A 20,173-nucleotide genomic window follows, 5' to 3' on the forward strand; every position below is an offset into this window, starting at 1 on the left:
GTTGTGTCCTTCCGTATCCCCCTCCTGCGACACACTCTGCACTTTTTTTGGGTTCGTCCCTTCTTTCCAGTATGGGGGACCACACCTGGAAAGTGTTGGCCAGGGACGATCCGGGCACCTACAGTTCCCGAGGTACTCCGGCCTGCTCTTTCCCGGTCCGAAAAGATCAGGGCCTTGAGGACTGCCTCATAGAACTGGAGGAATGTCCCTGTGCTGCCAGCGCTTCGGGATAGTACAAAAGAGTTGTACATGGCAACCTGCACCAAGTAGACCGCAACTTTTTTGTACCATGCCCGGGTTTTGCGCATGGCGTTATATGGCTTGAGGACTTGATCAGAGAGATCAACTCCTCCCATATACCGATTGTAAGCGACGATACAATCGGGCTTGAGGACCGTTGCCGCGGTACCTCGCACAGGGACAGGGGTGATGCCGTTACCATGAATTGTGGACAGCATAAGGACATCCCTCTTGTCCTTATACCTGACCAGCAACAGGTTTCCAGTGGTAAGGGCACGGGTCTCACCCCTGGGGATAGGTACCTGGAGGGGGTGGGCAGGGAGGCCGCGTTGATTTTTCCGCACGGTCCCACAAGCGGACGTGGATCTGGCGGCAAGGGACTGGAACAAGTGGATACTGGTATAAAAGTTATCCACGTAAAGGTGGTAACCCTTATCCAGCAGTGGGTACATAAGGTCCCACACAAGTTTCCCGGTAACACCCAGAGTGGGGGGACATTCTGGGGGTTGAATCCGGGAATCTCGCCCCTCGTACACACGAAATTTGTAAGTGTACCCTGAGGTACTCTCACAAATTTTGTATAGCTTCACGCCATACCTCGCCCGCTTGGAGGGCCACATACTGGCGGAAAATGAGTCTCCCCTTGAACGCAATGAGAGACTCATCAACCGCGACCTCTCTTCCAGGTACATAGGCCTCCATGAATTTGGCCCCAAAGTGATCGATGACCGGCCGTATCTTGTACAGACGGTCATGGGCAGGATCACCTCGGGGGGGACATGCTGCATTATCGGAATAATGCAGACATTTCCGGATGGCCTCAAACCGGGAGCGTGTCATGGCTGTACTGTAAAGTGGGGCCTGGTATAGGACGTCCCCACTCCAGTACAGCCTGACACTGGGTTTTTTGACCAGGCCCATATGCAGCACGAGGCCCCAAAATGTCCTCATTTCGGCTGCACTGACCGGCGTCCAGCCACCGGGCCTGGCCAAAAAGGAGCCCGGGTGTTGAGCGACGAACTGTTGGGCGTACAGATTCGTCTGCTCCACCATCAGATTTACCAGTGGGTCACTGAAAAAATGACAAAAAAAGTCATATTCAGTGTAGCCCACTGTGGAAATCTGGATTCCTGATTGGCCTACAAAATCAGGAATCACAGGCTCGTATCGCTCTGGGCTACACCAGACAAGTTCACCGGCAGGGGGCTCTGGTGGATTTAACTGGTGGGCCGGGAAACCAGTACGAGCCCCAGAGCTGCTCGTACTAGTGTGGGCCACAGGGTCCCTAACATGGCGGTCCCCTTGCTCCGCCTGGCGGCGTCTCCGCCGCCTTGGGGGCTCATCATCATCGCTAGATGATGAGGAGGATGCGGATGACAACAGGAATGTGGGGTCATCCTCATCCTCACTGGGATTCTCGGAGTCAGAGGCAATCTGGGCGTATGCCTCCTCGGCCGAGAACGTCCGGCGGGCCATAGGGGAGTGTGTGTCTGCGTGTATATGTGCGTGTGTGTAACTCTTTATTTTGTGTGCGTGTGTGTGGGGGCACGGGTGTTCACGAACTCACCCTAAAACTAACAGAAAAAAAATAAAATAAACTAACTAAAAAAAAGGGCAAAAAATGTGGGGAAAAAAATTCAAAACCGCTGATCAACCGTCCGAAGTTGATCAGCGGTGGGGTGTGCGATGCGCTAACAGTGGCCGGACACTAAGTGCCGGCCACAGTCAGCGTACACGAAAAAAAAAAAAAAATGCACCCCAAAAAAGGTGGGGGGGGGGCAGGGGGGGGGGGGGGCAAGTGGCAGCACCCCTGGGGGGTCTAGGGTCACACAGCTGTGCTGTGGACCCCAGACACCCTAACTTAGGGTGATGCAATCAAAGTTCAAAAACTAACTTTCCCTTTTTTTTCCCTGCCTAAACCAAACTTTCCCTAGCTGTCCCTATGTACCTGATGGGGTCCTGGGGGGCACAGATCGGGTCCTGGGGGGCACAGATCGGGTCCTGGGGGGCACAGATCGGGGTGCAGGCAGCGGTGGCAGACACGTGCAGGCAGCTCCTCTCTCCTCCGGCTCCGGAACACAAAAGGAGGAGGAGAGGAGCGCCTGCCTCTTTTGAATCTGCCGCCGGACCGCCCACAGACCAATCAGAAAGCGATCCTGAGTGGTGATGTCACCATCACCACTCAGGATCGCTGGATGGTGATTGGTGGGGTGAAATCACACCACCATCACCATCCTGTTCCGGGTTATCGGGACTTCAGAGACCCGAATAACCCGGAAACGCAGAAAACCGCAGGTCTGAATTGACCTGCGGGTTTATGCGATCGCAGACAAGGGGGGGTCACCGGACCCCCCGGCGCATTTGCTCCAAGTGCCTGCTCAATGATTTGAGCAGGCACGGGGTTCCGATCACCGCCCGCCGTGCGGCGGTGATCAAAAATGCACAGGGCGTACATGTACGCCCTGTGTCCTTAAGTACCAGGGCACAAGGGCGTACCTGTACGCCCTATGTCCTTAAGAGGTTAAACTTAACCACTTAAAGGGCTTCTGTTACCCCACTAAAGTGATTTTTTTTTTTTGGGCTGGTGAAATTAGTTATATTGCGATATATCACAATATAATTGTGTCACTTACTTTGATCCAGCAGTTTCTTAAAAAAACGAAGTTTTATCATATGTAAATTCGGTCTCTAACAGCAAGTAGGGCGGCTACTTGCTGGTAGCTGCTGCAGAAATCCGCCCCCTCGCCGTGTTGATTGACAGGGCCAGCCGGGATCTCCTCCTCCGGCCAGCCCTGTCGGCATTTCAAAAATCGCGCGCCTCTGTTGATTCGGCGCAGGCGCTCTGAGATGAGGAGGCTCGTCTCCTCAGAACTCCCTCAGTGCGCCTGCGCCGATGACATCACCGAAATAGAAGACGTCATCGGTGCAGGCGCACTGAGGGAGTGCTGAGGAGACGAGCCTCCTCATCTCAGAGCGCCTGCGCCGAATCAACAGAGGCGCGCGATTTTTGAAATGCTGACAGGGCTGGCCGGAGGAGGAGATCCCGGCTGGCCCTGTCAATCAACACGGCGAGGGGGCAGATTTCTGCAGCAGCTAGCAGCAAGTAGCCGCCCTACTTGCTGTTAGAGACCGAATTTACATATGATAAAACTTCGTTTTTTGAAGAAACTGCTGGATCAAAGTAAGTGACACAATTATATTGTGATATATCGCAATATAACTCATTTCACCAGCCCAAAAAAAAAAAATCACTTTAGTGGGGTGACAGAAGCCCTTTAAGGACCACAGGTTTATACCCCCCAAGTGACCAGGCCCTTTTTTTACAAATCGGCACTTCACAACTTTAACGGTTTATTGCTCGGTCATGCAACTTGGCACCCAAATGAATTTTACCTCCTTTTCTTCTCACAAATACAGCTTTCTTCTGGTGGTATTTGATTGCTGCTGAGAGTTTTTGTTTTTATGATATTAATCAAAATAGATCGCAATTTTTAACTTTTTCTGGTAAAATTGTTCAAATATAATTACATTTCTATACAAGTTTGTGTCAGAATTTATTGTGCAACATGTCTTTGAAAAAAAAAAAAAATCCAATAAGTGTATATTTATTGGTTTGCGCAAAAGTTATAGCGTTTACAAACTATGGTACAAAAATGTGAATTTCTGCATTTTGAAGCAGCTCTGACTTTCTGAGCACCTGTCATGTTTCTTGAGGTCCTGTCATGTTTCTTGAGGTGCTAGAATGCCAGGATAGTATAAATACCCCCCAAATGACCCCATTTTAGAAAGAAGACACCCCAAAGTATTCTCGGATGGGCATGGTGAGTTTATGTATGATTTAATTTTTTTTCACAAGTAAGCGGAAAATGACACTTTCTGAGGAAAAAAAAATAATAATAAAGTTTCCATTTCTGCTAACTTCTGGCAAAAAAATAATAATCTCCCACTGACTCACTATGCCCCTCAGTGAATACCTTGGGGTGTCTACTTTCCGAAATGGGGTCATTTGTGGGGTGTGTTTACTGTTCTGGCATTTTGGGCGGGGCTAAATTGTGAGCAACCCTGTAAAGCCTAAAGGTACTCGTTGGACTTTCTGCCCCTTTGTGCACCTAGGCTGCAAAAAAGTATCACACATGTGGTATCGCCGTACTCAGAAGAAGTAGAGCAATGTGTTTTGGGGTGTATTTTTACATATACCCATACTGTGTGTGAGAAATATCTCTGTAAATTACAACTTTTTCAATTTTTTTATACAAAGTTGTCAGTTTACAGAGATATTTCTCTCACCCAGCATGGGTATATGTAAAAATACACCCCAAAACACATTGCCCTACTTCTTCTGAGTACGGCAATACCACATGTTTGACACTTTTTTGCAGCCTAGGTGTGCAAAGATGCCCAAATTCCAATGTGTACCTTTAGGATTTCACAGGACATTTTTACGCATTTGGATTCTGTGAGGGGTATGGTGAGTTCATGTAAGATTTTATTTTTTGGCACAAGTTAGCGGAATATAAGACTTTGTAAGAAAAAACAAACAAAAAAATTAAATAAAACAATTTCCGCTAACTTGTGGCAAAACGTAGCTAACTAACTGGCGGTGATAAGGGACCCATTAGGCCCCATTCACACGTCCGCAATTCTGTTCCGCATTTTGCGGAACGGAATTGCGGACCCATTAATTTCTATGGGGACAGACTTTGTCCCGCTCGGATCCGGAATTGCGGATCTGCACTTTCGGGCCCGCACTTCTGTTCCGCAAAAATATAGGACATGTCCTATTCTTGTCCGCAATTGCGGACAAGAAAAGGCATTTTCTATATAGTTCTGGCAATGTGCGGATCCGCAAAATGCAGAAAGCACATTGCCGGTGTCCGTGTTTTGCGGATCTGCGGATCTGTGGATCCGCAAAACACATACGGACGTCTGAATGGAGCCTTACAGGGGGGTGATCAATGACAGGGGGGTGATCAGGGAGTCTATATGGGGTGATCAGGGGTTAATAAGGGGTTAATAAGTGACAGGGGGGTGTAGTGTAGTGTAGTGTTTTGTGGTACTTTACACAGCTACCTGTGTCCTCTGGGGGTCGATCCAAACAAAAGGGACCACCAGAGGACCAGGTAGCAGGTATATCAGACGCTGTTAACAAAACAGCGTCTAATATACCTTTCCAATGCGATTTATTTAATATCTACAGCCTGCCAGCGAATGATCATCGCTGGCAGGCTGTAGTTTAACTTCTCAGCTGCGCGTCACTGTGAACGTGCGCGCATGTACGCGCGCGTTCACGCGAAATCTTGGGTCTCACAAGATGACGCCAATAGTTGTCGCTGAGAGTGCCGCCGCACTTACGCCTTTCGGCGTTAGTGTGACGGCAGGAGGTTAAAGCAGTTGTCTGAGATAATAAAAAATCTCAACCAAGCCCACAACTAGCATAAGATGAAAATCATCTTATACTCATTCTTCTCCCTACTGCTATTTTCTGCCGTTAAGTGCACAGTGACGAGCAGGTGTATGACATGTGACCACTGCAGCCAATCTCACTGTTATACCACTGAGAATGGTGATTGGCTACAGTGGTCACAAGCCATATATACCAGCAATTCGCTGCTGCAGTTTGTAATCAAGCAGGAAAACTGGACTAGCACCGCAGAGAATGGTACTGAAGAAAGGGGTGAAGTAATATATTTAAAAATATATATTTTTGGAAGACAAGCTTTGCTTTATTATTTTCAGGCTGATATAAGCCTTAAAAAACCTTAAAAGATATTTACCACGTTGTTGTTTTTTGTATAACCCATCTAAGCAGAGATTTACTATTAATTGATTTAATAAAAATGAATTGCAATGTTAGCTGCACAACCCTCCAGTGGGCCCAAGGAAACTGTTCAAAATTGATTATAGTAAATCTTGGGAGAGATGTCTGCAGTTGCTAGGGACAGTGATAGGAAAGACTTGATTGTGGTGAAAAAACTATTTATAAGTGCAGGGAAAGCATAGGGAGGAATTGTTCCACAGCATTTGTGTAGAACAGGGTTCAGTAGGGAAGGTTACAGACTGGGTAATAGGAACAATCCTATTAAACCTTGCTGGGGATCCAAATTGCCATTATACAGCTCTGTCATTCCAGCAAACCGTTCTTGTTATTGGGGTGCAAGTGCTGTTTGATACAGCCATTAACAGGGTTTATTACAAGGAAATATTTCTACAGTATGTCTTATTTGCCCTTGTGCGGTGCAGTTATATGTTGCAAAGGTCTTTTTGCCATGTATTAGTGGCAAAAGAAAAATATATTTGCCCTAGTGCAGTGCAGAGATATATTCTACAGCCCTGTTTGCCGTGTTTTAGTGGCAAAATAACGCCGTTCAGCGTTGCACTTATCTGTTGAAAATCCTTTTGTGTAGTGTAAAAGTAGTGTGCTACCGTTGTCTAAGTTCGTCGACCTACCTAAAGGGAAGGTCCGCTGCTCGGTAATCTATTAAGGTCCTGTTGTCCCCCTTAATTGGAATGATATGTACTACAGACGTGTATCGCCCGTATGGGTGATATGAGAAACCGGCGCTGGGTAACGAGCTTAATAGCGCTCCCAATAGAGATTTAATGCTTAACTAATTCTTCCTTTTTGTTGTAGGGCCTATGATCTGAAGGGTATACTAGGATTGCCCTGTCATTTTCCCATATATATAATTAAAATATACACTCACCTAAAGAATTATTAGGAACACCATACTAATACGGTGTTGGACCACCTTTTGCCTTCAGAACTGCCTTAATTCTACGTGGCATTGATTCAACAAGGTGCTGATAGCATTCTTTAGAAATGTTGGCCCATATTGATAGGATAGCATCTTGCAGTTGATGGAGATTTGAGGGATGCACATCCAGGGCACGAAGCTCCCGTTCCACCACATCCCAAAGATGCTCTATTGGGTTGAGATCTGGTGACTGTGGGGGCCATTTTAGTACAGTGAAATCGTTGTCATGCTCAAGAAACCAATTTAAAATGATTCAAGCTTTGTGACATGGTGCATTATCCTGCTGGAAGTAGCCATCAGAGGATGGGTACATGATGGTCATGAAGGGATGGACATGGTCAGAAACAATGCTCAGGTAGCCCGTGGCATTTAAACGATGGCCAATTGGCACTAAGGGGCCTAAAGTGTGCCCAGAAAACATCCCCCACACCATTACACCACCAGCCTGCACAGTGGTAACAAGGCATGATGGATACATGTTCTCATTCTGTTTACGCCAAATTTGGACTCTACCATTTGAATGTCTAAACAGAAATCGAGACTCAACAGACCAGGCAACATTTTTCCAGTCTTCAACAGTCCAATTTTGGTGAGCTTGTGCAATTTGTAGCCTCTTTTTCCTATTTGTAGTGGAGATGAGTGGTACCCAGTGGGATCTTCTGCTGTTGTAGCCCACCTTTCTTTCCCATTCTGACATTCAGTTTGGAGTTCAGGAGATTGTCTTGACCAGGACCACAACCCTACATGCATTGAAGCAAATGCCATGTGATTGGTTGACTAGATAATCGCATTAATGAGAAATAGAACAGGTGTTCCTAATAATTCTTTAGGTGAGTGTATATAGGTGGTATGTTCAAATGCTGTTAAGAGTACTGCGATGTACATAAAAAGTAAAAGAGTACACTGATGTTACTCTGTGCGGTCAGTTACCTGCTGAAGGTCTTCTGTGGACTTAGGACGTGTCGGATGCTTTTTGACCTATGGAGGCTTCGGTATCTTCCACGGTGACGTCACCAACAGTGGTTTCCCGGGCAACTGTCTCACAGGTTCCCCTTCACTGCGCGTGCTTCCGGCCAGAGCAGCGCTGGTGTCAGGAGGTGAAAGAAGAGGAAGCTCTTTGCAGCACGTGAACGGAGAGGAATACTTAGCAGCAGGAGATAAGGACGGCAACTCCTAAGTCCACAGAAGACCTTAAGCAGGTAACGAACAGGGTATGGGGTATCTAGATCGCCGTTCCCCGTCATTATGCCTGCCACATACAATGGAATGCGATTCATGGCAAAGTACTTTATAACGAATCAAATTTCTTGTCTAAGTTCAGTGAAGGAGCCGAATTGAATTTTTGAAAACTTCGCTCATGACTAAGGCCATTTGTAGTGTTGAGCGAAATAAGCTTCGGATCATAGATCCAAAGTCACTTCGGTCAAAACCTCATGTCCTAGAGGTAGTGAAAGGGAATGAGGCTACTGGTTCCTTCCCAGGTGAATGAAGGGAACAACCAAACATAAAGAGCAGTACAACTTATCTAATAGAAAATTGATAAATGGATGAGCAGGAACACAGGAAAGGTCCACACACCAACTCTTCCAAATCCAAGCAGTGTATATCAACCGCATGAAATAAACATCCAGCAAATTGAGATAGGAATTATAGTGATGGGTTAAGTATTCAAAATTAGTCAAGTCCAGCTACAGCCTAACCCTAACAAAAATATAAATGATTAAAGTTTAATATTACTTATGACAAACACATTGTCCACATAATGTCCAGGCCTACACCAGACCACCCAGATAACTAAGCTTTTGGGGATGTTGGAGAGAGCCCTAGGCTATAGTCCCTAATACTAGGCCCTGAGCCCAGGGGCGACTCCTGATGGTGGAGGCCCCCTGTCCTCGAACCTAACTGGACACTCCTGATGTGCCCTAACAAGTAAGGTGGTTGAGACTCAGGATTAAATGTGGCGGGCTGGTGTAGGCGTGGACAAGGAGGATCAATAACACGCAATGCACAGTGTATACAGCCCTGTTGATACAAAAGACCAGCAGGTACACGGTGCAGTAAACTACACTACAATTACATAAGGACACCGAATGAATGATAATCAATCATGTCACAGATCTAGTCTGTGTAAAGCCCCGACGCGTTTCCCCCACCGTGTGGGATCATCAGGGGGTGGATACATATAAGATAAATCATCAATAAGGATAATAAGGAAAAAACCATGTCAGACGGGTGGAGACCCAAACAATGTTGGCATCCCTATAATATAGCCGTCTAGCAGGCGGTGTCACACGACATACATAGTTAAAAAAGGAAGGAAATTGGACCAGATAGTATTCCTGGGAGGTCTAGAGGGATAGACACAGTATCGAACGTCTTGATATAACGGGCATGTGCAACTCACATACGGCCATCAAACATGGATGTCTGTAGAGAGAAAGATAATACACGCTATATATATATGCGTTCAAGTGTACACAAGTTAACACCCACTATTGTGAGACGCCTCCACCAATACCTAACAGAACACTCACTAGAGTAAGGCAACATATAGAGCGCATACGTGATCGTGGTTGATGCCAAAAGGTACAGATGGCAGTCTTCTAAATAGTGGTGCTCTAGACAACAGGTTGTATTAATGTTGTCCACAGTCTGTTTAACTCACATCCAATATGATGGGATACTAGAAAAATAGTAATAGATAAAATCACAGCGGAATATCCAGTACCCATATAAAGTAACAACTGATAAACTAGTTACCTTTAAAGGTGATCTGGGTAGTGTAGTCCGGCCCCTCAGGATCTGGCCGTCCACTAATTGAAGTACACTTAATGACAAGGAGTGTATATATGTCAGGTATGCCCAGAGAACATCATCTCCTGTCTAGCTGTAATGAAATAGGGATACTTACTTATGAAGATGAGTCCCTCAGATCCTATAAAGCCTCCCAGGGTCCACTGCTTGGTCAGATCCAAGTAGCCCTTGATTTATACAGATACCCTAATTAGAAATGCAGTCACCTGTTCATGGGTGACCCCCTCCAGTGTATGGTTCGCACGCCTGAACCAGTGTCGGCGTGCGCTCCACTGTGGAACGCACGCCGCAGGATATCCGGTTCAGCCGTCCGGATATGACGTCATAGGGTCTTGCGTTCCAGCGTGGAACGCACGGCGATCCCGGCGTCTAAGTGCGGCATGACCAGACTGAGCCCTGCGTTCCAGAATGGAGCGCAAAGGGCCAGATCGATTAAGGGAGCATAAAATCCTCCCAATGACATATATAAAAAAAACATTGAGTGGAATAAGTGCATGGCCACAATGCATCATCGATGATTGAAGGCCGCTTTTGTAAGCCCATTGTGGTGAATGCATAGAGATAAGTAATATAGAAGTCAGCTATCTGAATAATAAAAGGTAGCTTTGTTATTCTGGATTAATGCTCAGAGAGGGGGTATATATAGATCTATAGATAAAGAGGATATCTAGATGGCAGATGGCTAAATAAAGGGCCATAATGAGGACAAGGAGTTATTGTAATAATAGATATGGAATATATAGAGAGATGATAGAAATGACGGTGAAACATTTACTATTCACCGTTTATGATAGCAAAAATTTGGGTACTTCACGCACCCGGCTCAGTCCAAAAGGATAGAGCTGTCCATCCAAGCCCATATGCTGCAAAGATAAAAGAAAGGACAGGGAAGGGGCATAGGAAAAGGGGGAGCGGGAAGGGAAGGGGGGGGGGGGAAGGGGGGAAGGAGGGGAGTGCGGATATAGCTAGCATAGGCCAAAGGTCCAATAAGTAAAGCAGATTATAAGAAGCAGGAAAAGGTCAATCTTTCATTTAGGCCAAGGGGGGATTGAGACCGGAGTCTATGGATCCATTCGCTTTCTTTTTGTAGGATCCTCCTGTCCCAATCCCCTCCGCGTGGCGATGGATGTATTAATTCAAGTGCCGTGAATCGAAGACATCCTGGGTCCCCACCGTGATGATCGTTAACATGTACAGCTATCGGGGTAATTTCCTTGTTTTTGACATCATTGATGTGTTCCAGAATACGCCTTCTAAACTCTCTAGTAGTTTTCCCAACATAGTCTAGAGGGCATGTGCATTGGCACAAATACACCAACCCCCTAGATCTACAATTGATGAAATCTCGTACCTGGAACGTCTGGCCAGAGGTGGATCCTACAATAGTTTTGGCTGTGTTAAAGAAAGGGCAGGCTTTACAACTACCACATTTATAAATGCCTACTGGTCTACGGTCCAGCCAGGTACCTGCCCTGGCAGGTGGTGGAAAGTGACTAGCTACCAACCTGTCTTTGAGACTCCTGCCCCGTCGATAGGACACAGATGGACGTTCCGTAACGACCTGATAAAGGTCCGGGCCCATCCTCAGGATAGGCCAATATTTATTGAGTATTTCTTTGACATCCGGATTAGCGGTGTCGAAGTTTGAAACAATCCTCAACGGTTGGGGACTATCCGTGATCCTCCTTTTAGGACTTAGTAGGTCATTACGTTTACTAGTTGATGCGTGCTTAAAGGCTTCCCCAAGCACCGATTGTGGATAACCCCTTGCTATAAATCTATCCTGGAGAGCCCTCGCCTCATTGAAGAATGCTTCATCACTGGAGCAGTTCCTCCGAACTCGGAGATATTGTCCCCTAGGGATACCCCGTTTCAGGGGGGTAGGGTGGTAACTGCTCCAGTGAAGGAGAGAGTTGGTTGCAGTTGTTTTCCTATGTATGTTAGTAGAAAGTTGGTCCCCCACTATTGTTACCTTGACGTCAAGAAAGGTAATACTCGACGGATGGTATTCGAAGGTAAAGTGGAGTCCGATTTCGTTCACGTTAAGATCGGACACAAAGCGTTTAAATTGACAGGAATCACCTTTCCAGACGACGAAGACGTCGTCTATGTAGCGGGTCCATAGCTGGATATTCTTGGACCACCAGACATCACGGTCTGGGAAGACATAGGTATCCTCCCACCAGCCCAGGAAGAGGTTTGCATAGGTCGGGGCACAGGGACTGCCCATTGCCGTCCCCCTGAGCTGGTGGTAGAATTTAGAATTAAACAACAAAAAATTGTGAGTAAGGGTGTACTCAAGCAACCTGATAATAAAGGCATTATGTAAGTCAAATTGAATGCCCCTGGCACATAGAAAATATTCAATGGCCTTGATCCCATGTTGATGTGGAATGGAGCTATATAGTGATTCCACGTCAATACTACACAGCATACAATCAGGGTCAAGGGTAAGGGCATCAATTTTGTTGAGGAAGTCCATTGTGTCCCTCGTATATGCTGGGAGGGACACAACGAACTCCCTCAACACCTTATCCAAATATACCCCACAGTTCTGGGTAAGCGAATTTACACCTGACACTATGGGGCGACCTTTAAGTGGATTAGTCCCCTTGTGGACTTTCGGGAGTCCATAGAAGGTCGCTATCATGGGTTTACTAGGTAAGAGAAATTCGAATTCTGATGTTCCAATCACCTTATTCTCCAAACCGAGCAATAAGATGTCTTTAAGCTCGGTTAAAAACGTCTGAGTAGGGTTGGACGGTAAGATTCTATAACCCTCCTTGTCCTTTAACAGTTCCAGGCACATATGCATGTAAGCCTCGTTCTCTAGTACCACCAGATTCCCGCCTTTATCTGAAGATTTTATTACGATACTATGATCTTTCTCCAGGGAACGTAGTGCATTCATCTCTGAGATGGACAGATTATAAAATTTTGGGCCTCGTTGGTCAAGCTCTTCAAGGTCCCTTATCACCATCTGTAGAAAAATGTCAACATGTTCGTAATTGGCTGGTGGTGGCATTTTCTTACTTTTTGGTCTCAGTGTTGTGAAGGGACCTGAACCAACAGTTCGAGTGTGGTCCCTATTTAAGTCAGTGAGGGTTTGGAGATCATCAAAATCTTCCTCACCAAGACCGAGCCTGTTACAGGTGTCTCTATTTGAGACCTTAAAGAACTTGTGCCAGCGGAGTCTCCTGCAGAAGAGGTGGAGGTCCTTAGTCCAAGAAAAAAGACTAAAGTTGGATGTCGGCACAAATGATAGGCCTCTTTTAAGGACCTCCACCTCGTCCGGAGTAAGACACCGTTTGGACAAATTGATGATTTGAAGGTCTATCACTGACCCTTGTCCAGGCGACCGCGCAGTGGATACGGCATCGCATTTTTGTCTAAAAAAGAGGTGGATGAAGGCTGAGGTTGAGTCTGAGTATGAATTTGGGTGTTGGAATAACCAGAGGGAGGTGAGGAGGAGGAAGTATTCACGTATCCTGACCCTCGTGAACCCCGTCCCCTTCCCCTGTAACCACCTCCCCTCTGCCATCCCCGTCCACCTCGTCGCCTCGTCCCCTGGCGGCCGCATGGTATGAAGTGTGAAACCAAACTAAATAGGGAAGCAGTAATGACCACGGGCTGCACCTGATAAGAGGTGTGGTCATTACCAAACAACAACACTGAGAATCAAGAGACTGTCAGTTAGCCTCATGTGCAGTCAGTCTCTCTGATCTTCTAACCTCTGTCATAGAAGGTACCATGACATCCGGTGAAGCAAATTAGTTATTCCTGAAGTTTAAAAATCGGTAGCGGAAAATAGAAGTTTAAAAATCAGTGGCCGAAAATAAAAGTTAAAAAATCAGTGGCTGAAGTTATTCACCAAAGTCTTGCGAGACTTCGGGAGTAACTCACTTGGCCTCACCAGAGCCTATAGATTTTAATGCTGTACGGAGACCTGTCTCTGTACAGCTTTAAAACGAAGTTTGGAGCTAATTGACTTCAGATCTAGGATTCAAAGCTCAATTAGCTCAACACTATGCATTTGGACCATATGAAAATAGAACACAACTTACAAATGAAGAGCAATGCAATTTAGACTTTTTGAAAATACAACATGACTTACTAATGAAGAACGATTCTACTGTGACATCACAACATAATATAGCATATAAAAGACAAAGGACATTGTGACATTATTATAAATCAAGACTAAGGCCATTTGGACCTCTTGAAAATAAAACAAAACTTACAAATGAACACAAAGGTAATTTGGCCTTCTTGAAAGTACATGTAATAACATGACTTACAAATGAAGAACCATTCTTATGACATCATATTAGGGTAGATTTACCAAAATTGGGATAAAGGAAAACTTCCTTAGTTGCCCATAGCAACTAATCAGATTCCACCTTTCAGTTTGCCAAGCTCCTTTGGAAACTAAAAGGTGGAATCTAAATGGTAGCTATGGGCAACTAAGCAAGTTTTCTTTTCCACCAGTTTGATAAATCTCCCCCAGTTAGTCTTTTGACAAGAGGGCAATAGACAATTATAACAGAGCACTGTCTAAAGGCGGGTTTACACGCTCTGATCTAACAGCCGATTGTCGGGAAGGAAGTGTTCCTTCCTGACAGTCGTCTGCTCGTTCAGTGAAGGAGACCACTGCATTTACAGGCAGCAATCACCTCCACAGTATGAGGAATCACTATTGCGATCACTCGTCCTCATACAGCTGCATCGTTTCTGGGCAGCAGATCTCTGTTTAGACAGAACAATCTGCTGCCCAGAAATAATGATTGACGTGCTTCAATCGTTCATTGGTTGATCGGCGGCAAATTTAGAAGGCCAGATTGTCAGGAAAGGGGGTACACAGGAACGTTCGTTCCCAATATTCTGCCTGAATATTGGGCAGTGTAAATCCACCTTAAGAAGGAAGGCAGGGGACATTGTAATACCTCAAAAGAACTCAACTTTTAAATTAAGACACAGGTCATTTTGACATCCTCATAGCCAGCTTATAAATACAGACATGGGTCTTTGTGGCATCAGCACAATAGAACACAGCTTATATATCAAGACAGAGGCCATTATTACATCATGCCAAAATAACAGCCTTAAAGGAAATCTCTCTATCCATCTGTTTGCTTAGACACCTAGCAGTAGTTCTCCTGATCAAAACACAGTTTTTCTTTTGTTGCTCTGGGGCTCCGTTCCCGAGTTACTTCTTCTTAATATGCAAACTAGGTCTTTGGTGCAATGAGGGTGTCACCGTTGCTCTTGTTGTACCCAAGCTCCACTCATTTCTGTGACTAGCCCCTCCTTCACAGCTTTGATTGACAGGGCCAGGTAGAGGCAAAGCAGCCAGGTAGGTGCTGGCCATAAAAAGGAGTGGAGCTTGGTTGCAACAAGAGCAATGGTGAAATCGTCATTGCACCAAAAGTCTAATTTGCACACAAATGAAAATTATAACTTGGAAACAAAGCCTCAGATCAACAAAAGAAAAACCCAATTTTAATCAGGTGACCCACAGCTACATTATGTGTTTAGGCAAGAGAGATTGAGGTGCCTGGTGATAGATTCCCCTTAACCATCTCCCGACCGCCTAACGCAGGGATGCGTCCTGCGGGCGGCCGGGTTATTCCTCCTTGACGCATGCACGCGCGTTCACAGCGATGCTCAGGTAAGAAGTTGATCTACAGCCTGCCAGCAGCGATCTGCCAGCTGTAGATGTGATTTTTTTAACCCCAAAAAGGTATATTAGATGCTGTTTTGTTAACAGCGTCTAATATACCTGCTACCTGGTCCTCTGGTGGTCCCTTTTGTTTGGATCGACTACCAGAGGACACAGGCAGCTCTGTAAGTAGCACCAAGCACCACACTACACTACACCCCCCCTGTCACTTATTAACCCCTTATTAACCCCTGATCACCCCATATAGACTCCCTGATCACCCCCCTGTCATTGATCACCCCCCTGTAAGGCTCCATTCAGACGTCCGTATGTGTTTTGCGTATCCGCGTATCCGCAAAACACGGACACCGGCAATGTGCTTTCCGCATTTTGTGGATCTGCACATTGCCAGAACTATATAGAAAATGCCTTTTCTTGTCCGCAATTGCGGACAAGAATAGGACATGTTCTATAGGCTCCACAAAAAACACAGTGTTCGCCCGATCAGGCCTGATCTTGTGCGCACACTTGCGTTCAGTCCACCCCATCACAGTGACAGAACTTTTTTTTTCTGATCATTGCAAAAACACCGTAAAATCGCTGCGGCTGTCACGACCATTGGTCATGGTCGTGACTCTTGTGGCCGCATGCAGTTGCCTGCGGTCTTGGTGTTGTTGTCAATCACAGGTGAGGGCTATAGTATGTTGCCTCACCTGTGGTTGCCGCTGGCAACATTGGGTATGTGGCAGCAGAGCAGCCTGAGCGGTGCTAGGCAGCTTGCTGCAGTAGGCATGCGGTTGCACCTGGCAACCTCTCCTTATAGGTGTGCCTTTTATCGGTGTGCACGGGGTGTTATATGTGTTGTGTGGACTTCCCCTTTAAGTTGATGTCTTCCCTTCCCTGGTGTTGGAAGGGTTAACTTCCTTCCTAGTGTGTGTGTGCACTGGGTGTGTCTCACTGTGGGTGTGGCTACTTGGCCCTATAAAGCCTCAGTGAATAGCAGTAGTCAGTGGGGGTGCTTCAGCCATGCTTGCTGGAGACATCCTCCTGGTTACTTACCATCTGCCAGTGAGGGCCACCCTGGTGGTCATAAACTTTATGTCTGGTGTTAGTTTATGGTTTATGTGTTATTGCAGCATATGGTTTACTGGGTTCCCGTGTGATGTCTGTTGTGTGCTGTTTCCTTGGTGTTGGTTGTGGATAACAGCACTTGCACGTGGGTTCCAGGTTGTGTGTCTGTGGCAGGTAAGTGTGGTACTAGTCTCACTTACCTGTCATTGCCATATGTCTGTTTATGTTTCCCCTTTCTATGTAGCTTGGCCAGTGAGACTCCTGTTCCTCCGTGTCTAGGAGGAACGGGTCGTCTTACCCTGCTCCTAGTCCAGGGCCACCCTGAGGGCAAGCAGAAATATCAGGTTCCGGAGTATGAGCCCTCCTACCTTCAGGGTCGGTTCATACAGGCTAGGAGACAGGGTCAGAAATAGGGACATGTAGGAGGTGACCAGCTCACTAATTCTGACCCTGTCTCCTATCCATATGAGCCAACCCTGAAGGTAGGAGGGCTCATACTCTGGAACCTGATATTCCTGCTCGCCCTCAGGGTGGCCCTGGACTAGGAGCAGGGTAAGACAACCCGTTCCTCCTAGACACGGAGGAACAGGAGTCTCACTGGCCAAGCTACATAGAAAGGGGAAACATAAACAGACATATGGCAATGACAGGTAAGTGAGACTAGTACCACACTTACCTGCCACAGACACACAACCTGGAACCCACGTGCAAGTGCTGTTATCCACAACCAACACCAAGGAAACAGCACACAACAGACATCACACGGGAACCCAGTAAACCATATGCTGCAATAACACATAAACCATAAACTAACACCAGACATAAAGTTTATGACCACCAGGGTGGCCCTCACTGGCAGATGGTAAGTAACCAGGAGGATGTCTTCAGCAAGCATGGCTGAAGCACCCCCACTGACTACTGCTATTCACTGAGGCTTTATAGGGCCAAGTAGCCACACCCACAGTGAGACACACCCAGTGCACACACACACTAGGAAGGAAGTTAACCCTTCCAACACCAGGGAAGGGAAGACATCAACTTAAAGGGGAAGTGCACACAACACATATAACACCCCGTGCACACTGATAAAAGGCACACCTATAAGGAGAGGCTGCCAGGTGCAACCGCATGTCTACTGCAGCAAGCTGCCTAGCACCGCTCAGGCTGCTCTGCTGCCACATACCCAATGTTGCCAGCTGGCAACCACAGGTGAGGCAACATACTATAGCCCTCACCTGTGATTGACAACAACACCAAGACTGCAGGCAACTGCATGCGGCCACAAGAGTCACGACCATGACCAAGGGTGACAGCGGCGCTATAAAGATCACTTTTGAGGGGCATGGCGAGTTCATACAAGAATTTATTTATTTTTGAGTACCTTTTATGAGGGCAAAAAATCATTTTCCGCTAACTTGTGCCAAAAAAAAATAATTCTATGAACTCGCAATGCCCCTCACAGAATACCTTGGGGTGTCTTCTTTCCAAAATGGGGTCACTTGGGGGGTATTTATACTGCCCTGGCATTTTAGGGGCCCTAAAGCGTGAGAAGTAGTTTGGAATCCAAATGTCTAAAACTGCCCTCCTAAAAGGTACTCGTTTGAATTTGGGCCCCTTTGCGCACCTAGGCTGCAAAAAGTGTCACACATGTGGTATCGCCGTACTCAGGAGAAGTAGGGCAATGTGGTTTGGGGTGTATTTTTACATATACCCATGCTGGGTGAGAGAAATATCTCTGTAAATTGACAACTTTGCATAAAAAAATGTAAAATGCTGTCATTTACAGAGATATTTCTCACACACAGTATGGGTATATTTAAAAATACACCCCAAAACACATTGCTCTACTTCTCCTGAGTACGAAGATACCTCATGTGTGACACTTTTTCGCAGCCTAAGTGCGCAAAGGGGCCCAAATTCCAAACTTAATTGTAAAGCGTAGCAAGCCAAGAAAATTGTAATAGATGACAAAATTGTATAATTTGAATCATAATGTCCTGGTATAGTGTGTCACTGCTGATCTCTGGTTAAAACAAAAGTTGCAATCAGTTTATATTGTAATGTACTATATACGATATATGTCAGAATGCTAAGGCTAGTTTCACACTTGCGCTAAAATCTTATGGCAGGCTGAATGAGTAGAAGAACAGCGTGCCAGAGTTCCTTGCATTGGACCCATGGGCTACAATGGGACCCAGCGGGGATTCGTCCTGTTTCCAGCATTAGTGCCGGGATTCAGCAGTACAAAAACCTCTGCAAGCACTAATGCTGGAAACAGACCATATCGCCGCCATATAGTCAATAGGCTGCCAGCTATGCTGGATGCTTGGAACTCAGGCAGGCTGTTCCTGTCTGGTACAAAATTTTAAAGCTAGTGTGAAACTAGCCTAACACACCGAAATACATTTATTTGCCAAAAGTGCATGACTTTTAACAAGGTAATAAAAGCAAAATGCATATTTCACAGCTCAGGAGTCGTACAAGACGCAGCAATCACCAAAACACAGAAGTATCAGCGTGATCTACATTCTCACTTCCCTGGCTGGCATCACTGTGAGGAAGAAAGCCTTGATCTCTCTACACTTCAAAGATCCAGGTATTACTTTTGTTCAACCAATACTGGCAGCTTTTTTTCTCATGAGGTGCAGTAAAACTTGTTCCTGAATGTATTGCATACCTTCAGAGCTCTTGAATATTGTGTTTGTATTGTGATGTTATTGTTTTACATTTTTACATTATTTTTTTTATACAAATCTGTCTTTTGGTCAGTAAGCGGAAAGCAAGCGCTGTGTTCTGAATACTTACTGAAGGAATAACTCATTCCGCAGGGCTTTTCATGATCCAAATGTAGATGTTTCCTTCTAATAAGAAATTGTACAGTGTTGTTTAAATTGATGACATTTATTGGCATTCTAATTGCTATAATGTTCATCCTCGTTATTAGGGATGAGCGAATCGACTTCGGATGAAACATCCAAAGTCAATTTGCATGAAACTTCATTCTAATACTGTACGGAGCAGGGTCTCTGTACAGTTTTAGAATGTATTGGCTCAGATGAGCCATTTCCCGAACTCGTGTTCGGTTCCAAGTGGTACTTTGGAACTGAACCCGAGTTCAGGATATGTTTTTTTACAGTAGAAATCAATTTATGAAGTTATTACGCGAAGTCTCGCAAGACTTCACAAAGCAAAAACTTTGGCTCATCAGTATACATTCTAATACTGTACGGAGCTCCTGCGCTGTACAGTATTAGAACAAAGTTTTATGCGAATCGACTTCGGATGTTTCATCCGAAGCCGATTCACTCATCCCTACTCGTTATCATAATTCAATGCAATGAGGCAAATATTATTTAGAGCTATCAAAGGAGACCTCACTGGAGCAGAAACCTTAATTTATGGTTAAACCATCACATGCTATAAATTAAATTAAAATATCACTTTTCCATACATGACAGGTTGGGAAAATAAAATCATTCAATGTGTTATAACTTTCATCTATGCAATGTATGTTGCAATAAATTATATGTATTTTACGCTCATGGTTCATGAGTAATGTCAACCTGAGTAGGAACAGTCCCTAAAGGCCCAATGCATGGTGGGCCAGTTTCCTTAATTAAATGATATGGTACAT

The 20,173-nt window shown here is 45.6% G+C and overlaps 1 protein-coding gene across 2 annotated transcripts in view; it reads left to right on the forward strand.

The window, feature by feature from the left end:
* The window catches only part of FRMPD4 (FERM and PDZ domain containing 4), a 553,304-nt gene that overhangs the window by 80,542 nt on the left and 452,589 nt on the right, over positions 1-20,173 (forward strand). For both annotated transcript variants that reach the window (XM_044286281.1, XM_044286283.1), the window contains exon 2: positions 19,007-19,135. In XM_044286281.1, coding sequence (XP_044142216.1) covers positions 19,007-19,135 — 129 coding nt within the window. The remainder of the gene's footprint in view (positions 1-19,006; positions 19,136-20,173) is intronic.

The sequence above is a fragment of the Bufo gargarizans genome, chromosome 3 (assembly GCF_014858855.1).
Source record: "Bufo gargarizans isolate SCDJY-AF-19 chromosome 3, ASM1485885v1, whole genome shotgun sequence".
In the NCBI taxonomy this organism is placed as follows: domain Eukaryota; kingdom Metazoa; phylum Chordata; class Amphibia; order Anura; family Bufonidae; genus Bufo; species Bufo gargarizans.